This window comes from Pleurodeles waltl, chromosome 3_1 (assembly GCF_031143425.1).
Source record: "Pleurodeles waltl isolate 20211129_DDA chromosome 3_1, aPleWal1.hap1.20221129, whole genome shotgun sequence".
In the NCBI taxonomy this organism is placed as follows: Eukaryota; Metazoa; Chordata; class Amphibia; order Caudata; family Salamandridae; genus Pleurodeles; species Pleurodeles waltl.
The window spans coordinates 1948378300-1948395967 of record NC_090440.1 but is presented as its reverse complement, the minus strand read 5'-3'; the positions used below and the strand labels follow the sequence as shown (position 1 = coordinate 1948395967).

The window sequence follows — 17668 nt, the reverse complement described above, 5'->3', positions numbered from 1 at the left end:
TCCACTGCTCCCCGCCACATCTTCAAAATCAGCTGCATCACTTGCAAACCCATCATGACCGGCAGCGCCACCTTTCTTGCAAACAAGCTCACCCTCTCTGGTGGCTATCAGCATAAAGGCAGCAAAGACACCACCAGACCGAGAGACTAAGTGTATACAAAAAGCAGGCCTTTTCCATCCATGCACTCAGGCTCTGGAAAATCAGCCTGACCCCTCCGACACTGCCTAACTTTAGGAAAGAGTTGAAGGCACACTTCTTTAAAGAACATGACTTCACAATGCATTAGAAGCTCACAAACCACCCCCGTTTCTTGGCACGTGTTGGCTTTTCGCTGGTTTTGACCCCGTACAGTGCTCTGCAGGCTTTTGGCTAGGTTCTCACTAATGAAGTACCACATACAAACAATCCAATTCAGCCTCCTCCTCCGAGAGCTACTCAGTTAAAGGAAATCTGGGTCAATTGTGTGCAGAAAGACAGGTAACAGGCCAATCGCATTCTCATATGTTGACAGTGAAATAGTTTAAGTGCCTAGCTGCTCTATCAATCATTTCTTAAAATAGAGGACCAGGGTCATCTACTGCATACAGATGTGCTAAAAATACAAACCACTGTATGTGCCCTTATCCTACAATGTATGGGCTGTAGAGAATGAGCATTAGCCAGGCAACATCCAAAGTTGCTTTATTTATGAGCAAGAGGCGAACGGCCCCTTCTACAGCCTCCACCGCTCCCCGTCCAACCACCCACCATCCTCGCGCACCAGCCCTCCACATTCCATTCCCGAATCTCTCCACTTGTTGCTACGTTACCACGGAGCACGTAGCTACATACCAGATACCACATGGGCAGCATCAAGAACACCTTCAGCACTGCTCCAAAGTCCAGACATCAGATTGTTCTGTGAGCTCAGGTGTGCTGTCTCAGTGGGCAGACTTCAGACTATAATTTTTCCAAAATTCGGGCATAGCATTTAATTTCACTGCAGCTCCTTAGACATGCACAGTAGGCCAGTCTTATGTGGCTTTAACTACCAGCAGCATAATCCCAATGGAATTTGAAAAAAATAGTTATTAGGTCTCACCTCTTCGATCATGGTGTCCACCGCCTCCGAGAGTTCATCCTTGGTCGAGTCACTGGAAATCATGTTTCTCAATCGTAAACAATACTCTCTCATCTTCAGAAAAAAATGCCAAAAATAGAAATAAGTTATAAAAATCTAAATTTCTGCTACATGACAGAAGGTTCACAATTTAAAACATAACGCAGATCACATGTGAAAACTAATTAAAGCATAGAAAATACTAAAGAAAAGATTTGAAATTACTCATTGTAGTAACTTGCACACTCTTAGGTTTCTTCACTCCCAAACATGAAATGACCAGAAACTGCAATCTGCTGCAGTAATTGTGGTCAAAAAATTGTTTTTTGTTTTTTTAATAACCTGCGAATGGTTGACAACACAATTATGCTATGGGCTAACTTAACTTTATTTGTAGAGCCACATATCACCCAGTTGGGTATCCTGGTGCTTTAGAGAGGTTGGGGCCTATTGAAAGAGCCATGTTTACAGCGTATTCAAGAATTTTAGGACTCAGCTTGCAGCTCTAATGTGGAAGGGGAGTTAGTTCTAGGCTTAGGAGCCAGCAAGAAGAAGGCATGGCTGCCAATTTTAGTTCTTCAGATGCATGGTATGTAGGCTAGCAGAAGGATGGCGGAATGAAGGTCTCTAGTGTGGCAGTAAAAGCGGATATGATTAGTCAGGTAAATGGGGCCTACATTATGCAGTGATTTGTAGGCATGTGTGAGTAGTTTGAAAAGGATGCACTTGTGGATGGGAAGCTAGTGGAGGTCTTTGAGGTAAGTCAATATGTAGGTGCATGATGGGAGGAATCTGGCCACTCCATTCTAGATCATCTTGAATTTCTTGGTGATATAGACGGAGATTCCTATGTAAACTGTGTTCCTGTAGTCTATCTTGCTGGTGATTAGGGCTTGGGTGATGGTTCAAGGAGTACTAACAGGAAACCACCTGAAGACTCTCCTGAGAATCTTCAGGGTGTGAAAGCAGGAAGCAGCAATTGGGTTAAAGTGGCTGGACATAGATATATGGTTGTTGATCACAATTCCCAGGCTTGGATGGAGAGGGTAGGTGTAAGTCCCAGTTTGGATGGCCACTAGGCCAAGGAATAGAGTGTGATGTCTCTTCAGAAGGGCACCACCTCTCAGTCTTAGCTGAGCTTCATGCAGTTTGATTTTATCCAGAGGGAGACTTCTGCTAGTGTTGATAAACTTTGCTTGGGTACTGCAAGCTACCTTGGCGAGGGAGAAGATGAGCTGTGTGTCGTCGGTATAATAGATAGTGTTGAGACTATGTTGTGAAGTTGTTGGCGAGTAGTATCATGTAGATCTTAAAGAGCACTGGGCTGAGAGAAGATCCGTGGGGGACACTGAAGATCAGATTGGAGGGTTCAGATGTGTAAGGAACTAGGCTGATCATTTGCATGAGGCCTGTGAGGATAGAGCTGAACCATTTAAGAGCTGTTCTGAGAATTCTTCACTTGTGGTGTAGTTGGATGAGGATCAGGTGGGAGACTGTGGATAGTTACAGAGGTAGAGGAAGATGAGGAAAGTAGTGCTGCATTGGTCCATGATTAGGCTGATGTTATGGGGACAGCCTCAGTGCTTTGGCTGGGTCTGAATCTTGACTGGGATGAGTATAGGGGGTTGTGGTGGTGGTGCTGTTCTGCCAGTCCTTTATCAACACGTTTTTCCAACACTTTTGCCGGATTAGCCAGGCAAAGGGTCTGTAGCTTGCTGATTTAGTTGGCTCTGCTGTAGCTTTTTCAATAGTGAAAGAATGGTGGCATGTTTCCACTGTTCAGGGAGAGAGTGATTAAGGATCGAGGTGGGATTGGCTTGGTTGGGGAAGGTGAAGGGCAGACGGGTCTGAGAGGGCTCCCGAGTGGATGCAATGCGTGGTGGAGGCGGTTTCTATAAAGGTGATGGGGATTCAGCAGGTCAGGTGGTTACTGGTGTGCCCTCCTTGTTGTATTGGAGGGCTGCCAGAGTGGAGTGGTCCAGCTGGTTTGCTTTTAGTTGTTTTAGATTATGCTTATCTTGTTTTGGTAGGAAAGAGAACTGGCAGCTGAGCTTTTGAGAGGTGGTGGCAGTCATGTAGTTAGGGGTGGGGAGTTGAATTCTTTCAATATAAAGTAGATTTCATTTGCGTTATTGGTGCTGTCGATCAATTCGGTCAAGGCTGTGCACCCGGGGGTACTGTTGGAGGGCTGACAGTCTTGCAACCTTTTCCCCAGTCAAGCTCCTGAGCCACCAGTCCATCTTAGTAATGTACAAAAATGTTAAGCCCAGAATGGGCAGGGGATGGAGGGCATGTCTGAAACATGGAGTAGTAAACCTAACCACTACCCTAAGGAGACTTGCTAATATCTATCAGGTAATTCTTCAGCCTCTTAAGGAACATCTGCACCTCATAATTAGTTCCTGCCCATTTAAAATACCCCTTTCCAGATGCCTTCAAAACTAGTCTCTCCTAAAGAAACTGCAGATGGCCCTGGAAACTCTCAGACATTTCTGATATAACTCAAACTTCTTAAGGGTAAAAGAATTGAAAAATATGTAGTCCTTAAGGTAACTAAAATCACAGGGGAGAATCTAGTGTCCTTTCACGCACAGCTGATTAGGTGTCATCAAAGGCTGTAGCACTGAAACAATTATAGTCATCTACACCTTGGGCAATGTTCTTTTTATACTGGGGAGTAGTACAGGTCAGGGTCCAGTCTCCTCATCCCGCTTGATTAGTCACCTTCAATATGACGGATAATGAGATTTTCATACAAGCCCAGTACTCATGCATGGTCTTTCACAGGAAGGTCCTTGACATTTTTTACTCTTTCATGAACACCAGAGACCAAGCAGTCAACACTGGAAATGAAAACTAAAAAACTACCAGTACTTCAATGTGCTTAACCCAGATCTCCACTACACCTCCTATGATTTTTAATATTCATGGATACCGTGGGAATCATGGATTCAATGAAGACCGCCCTCTCACAGATGTGCCCATTGAGGACATTCTTTTCCTAAAGTCATTCCTTGAAAAACTGACTTGATGTTTAAAAAATTCAAAAGCTCTCAAGGGACACAGTAAAACAATACTACAGTCAACTAACCTTGGTTGTCTGAACTCTTTTTAAATGGCTTCTTTCATTAAATGCCATCAAACAAACCTGAACTTCAAAGCCGCAAGACCCGAAGAAGGCCTACAAAAGCACTGTAAGATGCAGACATTCTGGGAGCATTATATGTAGCCTCATATTGTTAAACCTTTCAAATGTGTGCACACTTTTTTTTTTTTTTTTACTGGGACCACTGTCAGTAGTGCAGTGTGACCTTACAACATTTATTTAGAGTGCTCAACCTAATAATAAAAGCTTTGCATTAATGAACCATAAATACAAGCTTGAACAGCATTAACATATGGGCACAAATATTACCTCAACTGCAGACAATTGCCTTCCCTGTAAACTGGCAGCCAAAGGGTTTGTGCTGCAGGGGTTGGGCCTACTTGTCCCTAGGACAAAATAAACATGACAACTTGTTGTCTTTGACCCCAAACAATATTTCCTGGGTGTGGAGCTATAGGAATTCCACACCCCTGTACAACACAATTCAAGTTGGTTTCATTAAATATAAAATAAGATAGTAATTAAGATAATAACTTCAGCATTACAGAACATTTGGGGAAGGAGCATTATAGTTGCTGCACTGCTTGAAGATAATACATTGAGTAAGTCCAATCAATTTGGCAAAATATCTAAGGAACATTCTCAAAAAGGAGCCAACAGTGAAGCAAGAGTAGTAAGGTATGCTAATGTGCGTGTTTAGTTAGTGACAAGTAGTTACAGTGTTACTACCTAGGCACGCAGCACTTTTCCACTGACCAACATTTCACATAAAAATAAAAAATAAAAAAAAATAAAAAAAACACATTTGGGTACATCGGACAAGGAATCACTTTGAGCTTTGAGTGTGCAACATTTCACTGAGGAAAATCTCATTAACTGAAATTATATTTTTAGCACGAATGTCAGAGAAATGATTAGTAAGGGTGTTGAATAATACATTGGTAGGACTGAGTGAAAACCAGTTTACCCAGGTAACTAGCCTCATGCAGTGATTAGTTTTCTCTCTGACCAACAGCGCCAAGAATGGACTTGAAGTTCTCACATATTTACTGCTTTCCTCTAGCTAATGGACCTCTTGGCTCATTGATGTGGACATACTACCAGCTAGACAAAAAAAAACCCAATCCTGACAAGAACCACCAAACCAAGTGTTATACACGAGGTTGTCAGGAAATGAGGGACAGTTCTGGAAACTAAACTACATTAAGGCAGGTGTACTCTCCTGTAAATCAAGGGAAGGACAACAGACAAAATTCTCAGATCCATTTTTACCTGCCTTCAAGTGGGGTAAGGCGCAATATATGACCAGCAGGAGGGGGGCTCCTAACTGACAGGTGAAAACCCAGCACCCTCTTGGAAGAGGCATGCCTAGAATTAGGCTTCTGGGCTTTGAGAGTCCAAGAAGGTGACTAGACCAGAGTGTACCATTTTGGAAAACCCAGGAATGGTGCCTCATAGGCTAGCCTATGCTAGGATACGCAAATAGTGAGTGATGCGGAATACAGGTGGGGCAGCAGGAGAGTTTTACAGCAATAGAGTCATCATCGGTCACAACTACATTATAACTATAAATTAGGGTTTTCACCTCCCAGAAATGACAATGCTGCTGGAACCTCAGGAGACATGAAATTGCAGACTGCTTACCTATGCCAACAAGGGGACAGCTGAGCTAATGAAGTCAACCTTCCACTTGTTTTTTTAGCACTTCGAGCAATTTCCATGATTTCGGAAATGACCCATTGCTAAGACACATTTAGAAAATGGGTTAAGGATTGATGTAGGAAGTCAATGCTTTATCCAAACTTTCCCTAGAGCTGACAAGGAAGAAAGGGGACCCAAAGAGCAGCGTATGCTGTGATGCCTTGGGCAAATCCCAGAAAAGTTGAGTGGAAACAAAACATTTTATGACTGTCTTACAGAGTGGTTGAGAAACCTGCTTCTCACTGGAATCTGTGACTTGGTAAACCAAGCAAAGATTTCCTCATCATTTAAGAATAGAAGAAACCAGGAAGGGGGTTTACTTTTGGTATAGATGGGACTTTTACATTTTCTTTTTACCTGTGTGGGGCTAGGTCAAGGTACCACGATTATTTGAAAACAAAAAGTGCAACCTTTTTGACCACTTTGTCCAGGCCTGCTCTGTATACAAATTTAAACACGAAGCTTGAGGCTTTTTTTTTTTTTTTTTTGAGTCCTCATATATAGCCAAATACAGACACAGGAAGCCACATCACGTTCCGGCCCAAGTAGCCAGCGGCCCCCATCAGCCTTAGGGGGAGGGCAGAACTAGTCCACCCCATCCTCCTAGTTGTTAGATCTTAAAGACTTAATCACTGGACTCTTACCAAAACCAAAACTCAAGTATAATTATTTCACACTGGCCTAATGCCTGCAGAGATGGTTCTATAAAAAACAAAAAAGGGTTGCCATATTCTAAGGGACCTATCCGAGCCATTACTACAGTCTAAATCAAAAATTCTCTTAACTGACATCAACCAATCCCTATGAGTGGGCGGGGGGAAACTAGTGATCCACTTAATACATATTTCCCGCCGGGCTATCAGAACCAAATAGAAAAAGAGATGCATCAGAGGTCTCTCCAATCTATAACACAGACTCCTCTCTGCAGTCTCATGTAACCCAAATACAACCATTGAAAGAGTTATCTCGTTACGCCTATTTATAATAGACAAGATCGACTTACCCACTTATTCCCAAAAGTATGAATCCCCGAGCACTGCCACCAAAGATGAATATCATCTGCCCCCTCTAGGTCTCACTTCGGGCAACCACTCTTACCATGAAGAGCTATTCTAGCAAGCCTTTTAGGGGTCCAATAAGCCCGATATATGGTAAACAAGTGGTTCCGCCGCAGGGGGTAGACTTAACCACAGACCAGAGAATCTTCATGGAGGCCCGCAAGAGATAAGGAAGCTCAAGTGCGGGGAAACACCAGGTCTCATCCCTCTGTAGAGGGTGGGCAAGATGCATCTTCAGCTTGTATAAATGCCCAATACCACTTTGAAACCTCTTTCTTTTGACTCTGTGGGCCGGTAATTTCCTTCTCCCATCCCGTAGAACACCCAGCATCAGGTTCTCCTTGCAACCAACCTTTAATTTGCACGTATTTGAACCTAGATAATTTAGCATTAGTTACTTCAGATAAGGATTCCCAAGAGCTAACAGAGCCCCCACTGACTAGATGTCCCCACTGCATAATTCCTCCCTCTATCAATGGTTTAGCTAGTACATCCTGGAGACACATCGGAGTAACAGGAGAATTCCAGATTGGGGCCAACTCACTGTAATATGGGATACCCAGTCTTACTGCATACCAGATGCTGCAGGCATTAAAAATAGCTTTTAGTCTAACTTTTTTGTAATACTTGGGATGGCCAAATTGATAAAGAAACTATGTACCATGGTCCCGGAAACACTATCAGAGCCCGAAGTCTAGGGGAAAGATACTCCTTATAAAGAAGTGATCTAACACTTTTCAGCTGAAATGCCCAGAAGTAAAGCTGAAAATCCGGAAGTGCAATTGCTCCATGTAGCTTTTTCTTTCTCAATTTTTTCCATGCTATTCTGTTTTTTTTATAGGAACAAATGAAGCTAACTAATACCCCATGCAATCGCCTTAGCCATTCATTATTAAAAGATAAAGGGATAGCGTTAAAGATAAAGGGGAATTTTGGTAGTACCACCATCTTTATTAAATTAGTTCTATCTAAAATAGAGAGAAGTAGGTGTGACGATTGAAGGAGTAACTTCTTTGTTTCCCTTAGATGATGCTTGAAGTTCACTTGAGCCATCTGTGCCAGATTCTTGACCACTCTGACCCCTAAATATCAGATTTCATCTTTCTCCAATGGGTTATCCAAAGGGCCATTCCAAGTTATTACTTCGGATTTATCTGTGTTAATTAAGTAACCTGAAATTTCTCCAAAACAAACAATTTCCAAAAGTGCTGGCAGAGCACATTGGAGGTTCTGTGTGTATATCAAAAGATGAAGCCTGAGCCTATTGTGTGGACTTAGGTTGCTGGAGCCTATTCAGCTGCAGCAACCACCTTGGCCCGGAAAACAATTCTGAGCCTGGAAAATCTCAAAAGGTGAAACAGTTGACCTTAACAAACTGCTAGAATTTATCAGACTTCCCAATTCATCAGCATCAGAGTTGGCCTAAAGAGGGGCCATAAGTCCTGGTTTACACTACACCATAGTGTTTCACTGACTTTAGGTTTCCTCTTGTTTTTATTATAGCCACTTCTTACATGTTCTTTAAAACGTCATAAGTTGTTTACCCTTAAAGAAGTTTTGTTATCTTGGATTAATACTCAGCATGAGAATGTGGATTTGAAAGTGCTTTACACTAAAGGCACTTTTAACCATATTTGCTTTAATTCTTGAACTTAATGCTGGTAAATACTACACTCACCTTCTTCGAGAGAAGCAGGTCGCCTCTGCCAAAGCTACTGAGGATACAAACAGGTTTTCTTACAGAAACTTACTTTAAAGACTGAGGCATTCCTTCATCTATTAGCAAATGGGAAAGCAATCTGCAGGATGACCGTGTCACATCACAACTTGTACATTCGGAGTCACAAAATAGTCTGACCAATGAATATTAATTAGAAATATTGTGACCAAGTAACTGGCTATGAATTCAGGAGTGGAGGCTTACAAGAGACAGAAGACCCCCATCACAGCATCTGAAGTTCAAAAGCAGCCTGCGTCCATTAAAGGGATAGGTGCTGCTGCTTTTTAATTATTAAAATTAAGTATTTCACCGTCCAACACATCAGGGTAGCAGCAGGCAGAACACAGCTTACTATCCTGTCCTTGCCCTACACACCATCAAGGTTTCCACGAGTTAATCTGCTCAATGGGAACATCTCCCCCTTTACGAACCAGTTACCAACCCAACTCAAGGGTCAGTAACTGTTCATGGTTTGCAGCTGCGGTTATAAACCATTATTATATTCTATAGCAAATCTTACGCCCACTCCCATTTGCAATTTGTAATGTACTTCAAAAGCCCTTTTGGAATATGAAAAGACTTTCCCAGCTTGCGAAAGGGCTTTGATACATTTTAAAAAGGGGGGTTTACAGAAAAAAAAAAACTGTGGTTTTGCAAAAAACATGCTTTGCGACCACAAAACACCCTTGTACGTAGGGGACTTAGTTCTTTGTTGCTCCCAACAGGGCATCAGTGGTACAATATGGACTGTTAATGTGAGTGTAATGACTTGCCCATGAAAGTGTGTGTAGTTAGTATCTTTAAATAATGGTTCAGAATAGGAGTGTTTGTCACACCAGGTAAAATTCTTCTGCAGCATTTTCTCTCTTTATATCTGACTCTGAAGGAGATTCTTTGGACTTTCACAATTTGCTAAAAGAATATTTAGGCATGCTTATGGAGGAATAATATTTACACTCCAGTGAAGACAGTAGATTCCAAAGTTGTATTTTCCGACACTTAAGTACACTAATTTTAAACATCTTGAAAATAATTTAAAATATTAAGAGCAGAGTCGGAGCTACCTTGAGATATAACTAGAGATTGTTTAGTTCCAGAAAAACAGGAATGCATTTACTGAAAAGTGAAAATACAATAGACATAAGTTACATTGTCTCAACTCTTAGAGGGATTTAAAATAGTCTAATAATATCTGTCTGTGAATAAACCGTGACAGATGGTAAGGTAACCTCCTCAGTGGTGAAACAGCAGTTCAATCAGGGCATGATTAGGACATCTACATTCCATAATCATTTGTAGGCTTCACTAAAGATTTATGCTAGAGACTAATGATTATTTTAGCCAAAAATGTAGCATCTTTTAGCTATTTCCCTCTAACTCACTTTAACTACGGTATTGTAACCAGGGCTCACATTTTTATGGCATGTATACTTTTAACATTTCCATCTGTATTTATCAATATTTATTTTTTGGCCATCCTATTGGTATTTTTCCATATTTATGTTGTGTTTTGAAAATGAATGAAGTCGTGAAATAGTAGATTTCTACATTTATTTAACTGATTGACATGCACATACTTCTATGCCTGTCATGTTTCAGCAAATTAAGCAGCCAAACATATTAACACATCACACCCACAGGAAAATATTAGCATATACTACAAATATATGTTTACACATGCCTGTATTTAAGGAAATCTAAACCATTTTTTTAAACTCCATATACTATCTGCGCGGCTGCAGGCCTGAAACGCATGAAAGACAGCAAAGAGTCACTCACAAGAAGCCTTATGTTCTGTATTTTTCCGCTTTTAAAAATAAAGCCAGGCAGGAAACATTCTGTAAAAATAAATAAAAACTGAAATATGGGAGCCTTAATTATAACCCACCAACAACCATATGTATAAACCACCTTAACGTAGCTCCAATTTACAATAACATGGCACAAGAATGGGATGTCCTTTAATCTCAGTATCCCTAAACTATCTAAAGAGCCACCCCTTAGCAAACTGTTTAATCAGAATCTACCACTGATTTCCATGAGTAGATGAAATAGCTATCTATATATACTGCTCAGCAGTCTGCAGCTTTAGAATTGATTATGCAGACTGCACTAGAATATCGTCAGGTGTCGGTCTATGGTGGAAAAATGAAAATGAGGAATTAACCATTGAGTACTGAACTGCTCGTGCTCAAAGAAGCTCAGTCAAATTTAGACAGGGCTCGGGGCAGTTTGAAAATGTGTTTTATCTATAGCAATTTGTTACTTCTCTTGCTTTGTTTCCTTTATTTATTGTCTTTGATCTTTTTTGGTTGCAGCTTTCTTAGCCCTAAATAAAACTAGCCTCCACTATAATGCAAATTAAGAGAGAAAATACAATTTGCTGGTCACTGATCTACTTTCTTGGGTGCTCTCAAACGTAGGCATGTATGACACATCGGTGCGTCTGATTTGTATACTGTCAATAATTTGTATGCTCATCGTTCTGTGTCCCAGGATCACTGTGATGGTGTGGTGCCTTCTTAATCTATAAAATACTGTGTTCGGCAAAAACTACAAATTTGCACACCACTCGCATTTTACAAAACGAGGAGAGCGAGTTAAACATTTGTAAAACCAGTGTAGTTAATAAAACTGCATCAAAAACTGGAACAGTTTGTATTATAAGCAGGTTGTCAGTGAAAGTATCTAGAACTTCGGCTATAGTGAATTCTCAATCTGAAACACCCACACAGGTCTGTTTTTTTTTTTTTTTTAAATGTTTTAAAATGTTTTAAATGTGATATCAACCACTGGGAATGCTAGGTTTTCCTTCGGGAGAACGCATTGATAATGGTCAGTACTGAATAGTTCTACTTTATTACAAGAAAAGCCAAACTGTAAAAAAAAAATCAAAATCTTTTTAGGAATCAATTGCAGGCTCCAAAGGCCAATTTCCATTTATTTATTTTAAGTAATCCCAAAAAATGAAAAGAAAATCTTCACGAACTTTTTTTCAAACACATTTTTGTTCAGTTTATAACACGGAGAGAAAGAAAAGAATATTGCAATACCATCGTAAGAGGGACCCCAGTACAGATCAGTGTACAAATGGCAAAAGGAGTAATTCCAAAACAATGTAAGTGACATATACAGCAGTGGCTATCAGCCACCGGGCACTTCTAGGGTGATGCAACACGAGGGGTCGGTGACCAGAAGGACACGTTTCTCCTTTCAGGATTCTGTCAGACAGACATTTCACACGAACTGATGAAGGGAACTGGATGATATTCAAGAACTGAACCATTTTAATAGGTATTTCTTTGGCTAGTAAACATTCACAGCCAACTTTATAACACATCTGTAATGACGGACTGAGTGGTTTCCAGTGTATCTAACACCACTACCAAGATACATTTATAGCGGATTTTACTCTTAACTTTGGGGTGTAGACCCAGTATATAATGTGTCAGAGAGTGTTCGACCTTTATCTCGGGTATCTTAGTGAAGCACTACTCCTCAGCCCCATTAGTCTCCAATCACCTGGTTTCCTCATATGTAATTAATGTCTCCCCTTCACAAATCTTTTGTAAAGAAAAAGTAACAGAAAGCAAGGCCATGTATCTAGATAGGCTGCTGCTGCCCAAAGGGACTGGAAAACTGGCACTGCACTAGAATCCCGTTATGCCTTGTCACCACCAGTTGCTACAATTCTTTTTCCCAGCTCCAGCCAACAGAATCCTGGAACACAAAGATAACCAATTTCTGAATTTTTCCTACAAAAAAAACTTTTCATCTTTATTTCGCTGAACATAATTAAAGATAGAAATGTGTGGTGTTAGGCTTTCCTGGGAAAGCTCTTTTTTCTGCTCTTTTCCTTTTGTCAAGCACCCAATCAGTGGGAGAAAAAAATGCTGAAACTGACCCTCACAATAATTGCTGTATCCTTATTTTGCAGGCACTCAAATTCCAAGAGTGCAAATTCTGCCAGATGTCAAGAAGACCTCCAAGAGGAAGACAGAAGATTAGGCTCCACAGCAACAAGGAACAACAAAATGCAAAATACTGCTGTCTGGAAAGTCAAGAGAGTATAAAGAAAGGGTTCCTTCTACCTTGGCTTAGCCTACCATCTCTGCAGACTCCCCTAGAAGGAAATCCAGAAACAAATAAGGCACTTGACCACCACCCCTTTCAGTCGACACCTAGAACAGGACGAACAGACACTTGTTCACGATCGATGACCAAGACATTAACACAGCTAAGACCATCGAACTCAAGTGATCCTATCGATACGCTGTTGAAATATGCAATGTTAAGTGGATCTGAGCTTTCTGCTTCTTGGATTAGAAAATTTAAATTCAGAAAGCTGCCTTATACCACTGATTCAGGGTACTCAAGGGCATACTCTCAGATTTGGAGTCTGGCCAGCAATTGTGCTTTCTGCTTTGTCTCCTTTGCAAATATGCTCTCCGTTGAGACACTCTCTAAATTCAAGACAACATTCTAATGCCACACAGACTATGGCTCTGCAGGAACAAATCCTCCAACACCTCCAAGACCTGTTCTGTTGCAGCACCTCCCCCAACAGCTCATACTTCTCCAGTGGGTGCGTCTCTGAAGGTCTCGCTTTTGTCACACATAGGTGACGTTGTTTATCATCAAAGAATACTTACTCCCAGGCATCATATTACTCCCAAAAGACGAAGATCTCCCTATCCCTAAGGCTCTTGCCCTGTTATAATTGCTTCATGCTTTACTTTGTAATCATCCATCACAAGATATTCACTAACATTTTCAGACTCACCTAAAGACAATATCTTCTACAGACGACAAACACCTTACATGAAGTCGTAGTCAGAGTGGGCTGATAAACTCAATATACTAAGGCCAACTCCACCAGTGAAACCCATGGTTGTTTGCGACATCACACGAAGAATCTGATTCTCGTTTTAAGTTTTTGTTGGCTTCAGGTCACCTTGAATGTGCTATGGACCTTGTCCTGGCTCCAGTGTCTGCTAAGGCAGCCCCAGCATTCATTTTTTTTTAAACGTACTTCCATTATGGATTTGCAATGAGGAGTAACAAGGGCATATATATAATAATAACATCAAGAAAGGGAAAAAGTTCAATTTGATCTTCCTAGCAGCCCCTCCAAGAAATGAGCATCCTCCGAAACGAATCACTGTTGCTCCACCTCATTAGCCAGTGTGTGCCTTTCATTATGAAACTGATTTTTTTTAATTATATATACTAAAAAAATGATAAGCAAACAATCTGATTTAATTCCAATAGTACTGTAAAGTTACAATATAAGTCATTATACAATAAAAAATCAATATCAAAAGAAAGAAAAAAATGACAGCATTCAAATCCATTGGATCATAATAAGTTCTAAAAAGTTAATTCCTTTCTTTAAAGCTACTTGTATATGTCGACTATATGTTCAAAGAAAATACATAAGATTCCGAAAGACAAAGGCTGGGACAACTTATCCTAGTATAACACTAACTATCCAAGAGTTCAGAATATGAAATGATGCACTACTGCATAGGCCTATTCGGAGACTAATCATCATACCCCAAAGGGTTAGGCAACCAGTTGTTCATAGACGACCAAATCATTTTATCACGTCTCCTGCTTTCTTTCCCCTTACAATTAAATATACCCAGCAGACGCCCGACCCACAGCTTCTTCCAAAATAGCTTTATCCCTACCTTAAATATCTGTAGTTTCTTGCAGCTGTAAAACATATGTACCATGTTGGCCGGACCTCCCCCACACCTTTGGCACTTATCGTCCTCCCTCTTGTCCCACCCAAACAGCTTAGCAGGGGTCAAATAAAGTCTAAATAGTGTTTTATAATGCTGGGCTCCTAGACTGTAAGAGCGAAGGTTGTTCATTCCAATCCCAATCCCAATCGAAGTCTGTAAATCTACATACTCCTACGCTAGCTTCCGAGACCAGCTTGCCTCATGCTGCTCCAAGTCGTCCGGGGCAGTATGTATTAGAATTTTATACGTCTGAACAAAATTACATGCCTCCCGTCGACTTGTATCTAAGAGGGGGGTTCTTTCCAGCGAGAATACACTGTCCGACTTTATGCACAAAATATCTCATCTGTAAGTACTTAAAAAAAGGTCTTGTCCCCTAACCCAGAAGACTGCTGCAATTCAATAAATGAGCATAACTGGTCAGCCGAAAAGAGATCCCCTAGTTTGTTATGGCCAGATTGCTCCCACTGCCTGTCAATCACATCATAGAATATTGTCGGAAATAGCGGAGACTGCCAAAGGGGAGAATACAAGTTCTACTTTTTATTGCCCAGCAATTTTCGAATCTTATTCCACCCTCTCCGGGCCGTAATCAAGATCTTGAACCTCACTTTTTTAAATAATAACTTTGCTCAACCTGATGTGGAAGACAGCCCCGTGCTGAGCTCCTGAGCACCAACTCAGATAGTAGGGGACCCTGTCACCCCCAACTCAGCTCTACTGTCCCTTTCCACAGCAAATAAGACCTCCATCTGTTAGAGGTGGCTGCCCAATAGTAAAACAAAAAGTTAGGAACCAAACCCCAGCGCTCTCATGGAAGAGTTAAAAATGTAAGGGCCCTCCTAATCTTGTTATATACTGCCATACAAAATGCATACATGTGGCGTCAAGTTTCCTAAGGAGAGACCAATCCAAGGGGTATAACTTGGAATAAATAAAGCATCCTAGGCAAAACAGACATTAAGAACATTACACCTTTTGATCAGGATTAAAAGTAAACAATTAATACACCTCAAATCAGAACTAATCTTATTTATTAAGGGATCCAAATTAATTTGATATATAGTATCAACCTTGGGTGTGATCTTTATACCCAGATATGTGGCAACATCTGCCCTGCAGGTATCTATTGACTCAATATTGTCTGTGCACAGAATCTGGCTTTTCCCCCTATTAAAAGCTAGTCAGAGCTTCGCCCAAATTTCTTAGCCAATTTCTTAACCTCAGGTACTGAGCTATGAGGATCTGAAGTTATCACGGTATCATCCACATCCACGTATGCCAACACCTTGGTGTCAAACACATTTATTCGGACTGGTTTAACGATTTGATCTTGAACAATTTGCCCTAAAAACGAGTCAATGTAGAGGGCAAACAGAACTGGAGAGAAGGGACAACCCTGCCTTGTTCCTCTCAGAATTGTTGCTTCCACTGCAACACCAGATGGGCTATGACCCTCCCTAAGAGGACTGCGAAGTTTTTCGCATATAGTTTAGAATCAGAGCTAATCAAAGAGATTGGCCTGTAGGTCTGGGTTGTCTGGAGGTGTATTTATTATTTATTTTTGGGAAAAATCACTATCTGTGCCCTGCCAAGATGGAGGAGAGACCCCATTCCGCTAAACCCCCTAAGAGAAAATCCAGTATAAACTGGGATAATTCTGAATACAATAACTTGTAGAATTCGAGGGGAATTCAGTCAGGGCCTGCCGCTTTCCCTGAAGCCAAGGAATTGAGTGCACTTGCAACTTCTTCTAAAGTGATCTGCTTCTAAGTCTTCACTTATCTCTAAGTTTAGCTTCCACTTTCCCTCTTGTGTGTGTGGTCTGTTTGCTTTTAATGGGGGGAGGGAGGGGGGCAGTGGGGAGTGTTTGCTGCGTGAGAAAGGTAGGGAGGAGTGGGGGGTTCAGAAGCAAGGCAGGGTGGGGGAGGGTGCTGGTGATGGGAGGGAGAGTGGGACAGTGGGAGTAGGAGAGGTGGGGGGGCTGGGACAGGTGGGGCCTGTGGGAAAAAGAATATCCCCCAAAAAATGAAAAAGGATGGGAGACAAAATGATAAGAATGAAGCATAAGGAGGCAGCTAGTTTTTGTTGATATGATGGGAACACACTAGCAAGACTTGAGTATTAGCATACTCCTCTGGCTCTACAGCATGACGAATGGGTAAATTGTCCACCTGAAGAGTTAACGTAGCTGGCCTAAATGACAAACTGAAGCCAGAGTGGTAGAGATACTCAGATCTTTGGCTTCAGACGTCATTTGTCTACAGGAAACACATGTCCCGTGGGGGAAAGAGAGCTGACTGCAATAAAGGGATATACTTTGCTAACATGCAATACTCAGACTTCTACGATCGAAAAAGGGGGGGGGGGGCTTACTGACATCAGGTTGACTAAATGAAAGTTAGCCGAGACACAGAAAAGGTGGGCAGTAGTAGAGAGTTATGTTGTAGGAGGTCAATTTTACTATTGGCTCGATCTATGGCTTTAATCAGGACGATCCAGGACTTTTTGAAGATTTGGAGGTCAAATTAGCCTCTTGGCCCACCCCGTTGATTGATTGTGGGGATCAAAACCTACATCTAGATGTTGGATAGAAACCGAACATTAAATGTAATGGGGAAAAAGCCACAGGTATTTCGGGCTCTGGTGGCCTTAATGGACAGTCATGGGTTGGTGGATATTTCAGAGATTACAGGAATAAGCCTTACTCTGGCTTCACTTATTTCTCAAGTCCACACAGTAAGCTTGTCCAGCTAGATTACTTCTTGGCCTCTGCTGGTTTAGTGGGTAAGGTTGACATTAGGGAAATCCTGATGCTTTTCTCTGATCATAATCCGTTAATTTTGGAAGTATTAGGGTTGGGAGGATCCAGACCTCAAGCAAAGTGGATGTTTGACAGAAAACTGCTTCAAAATACCCAATAAGCCGAGTATATGACCAAATAGGTAAAGGAGGTTTTGGAGCTGAATAGATACAGTTCCTCACGGGAGATGGTGTGGGACGCTTTTAAAGCAGGAGTAAGAGGTGAGACCATCAGTTATGTTGCACACCAGAGGAAGCATCAAGAGGGAGAAATCGGGGGGGCCTCACGAACAGCTAACTACACTGCAAAAGAGCCACATTGAGGGGCTTATACAAGGACAGGATGTTATACAAATTCAACAAGAAATTGTGGCATCAAAAGTTAAGATCAATAGCGCCTATACTGAGATGGCTGCGAAAAAAATCCAATC

At 41.4% G+C, this 17668-nt stretch overlaps 1 protein-coding gene across 1 annotated transcript in view; it reads right to left on the bottom strand.

Moving 5' to 3' along the window:
- The window catches only part of BLMH (bleomycin hydrolase), a 305030-nt gene that overhangs the window by 266678 nt on the left and 20684 nt on the right, over window positions 1–17668 (bottom strand). Inside the window, exon 6 of the mRNA XM_069226259.1 lies at window positions 1083–1175. Within this exon, the coding sequence (XP_069082360.1) occupies window positions 1083–1175 (93 nt within the window). The remainder of the gene's footprint in view (window positions 1–1082; window positions 1176–17668) is intronic.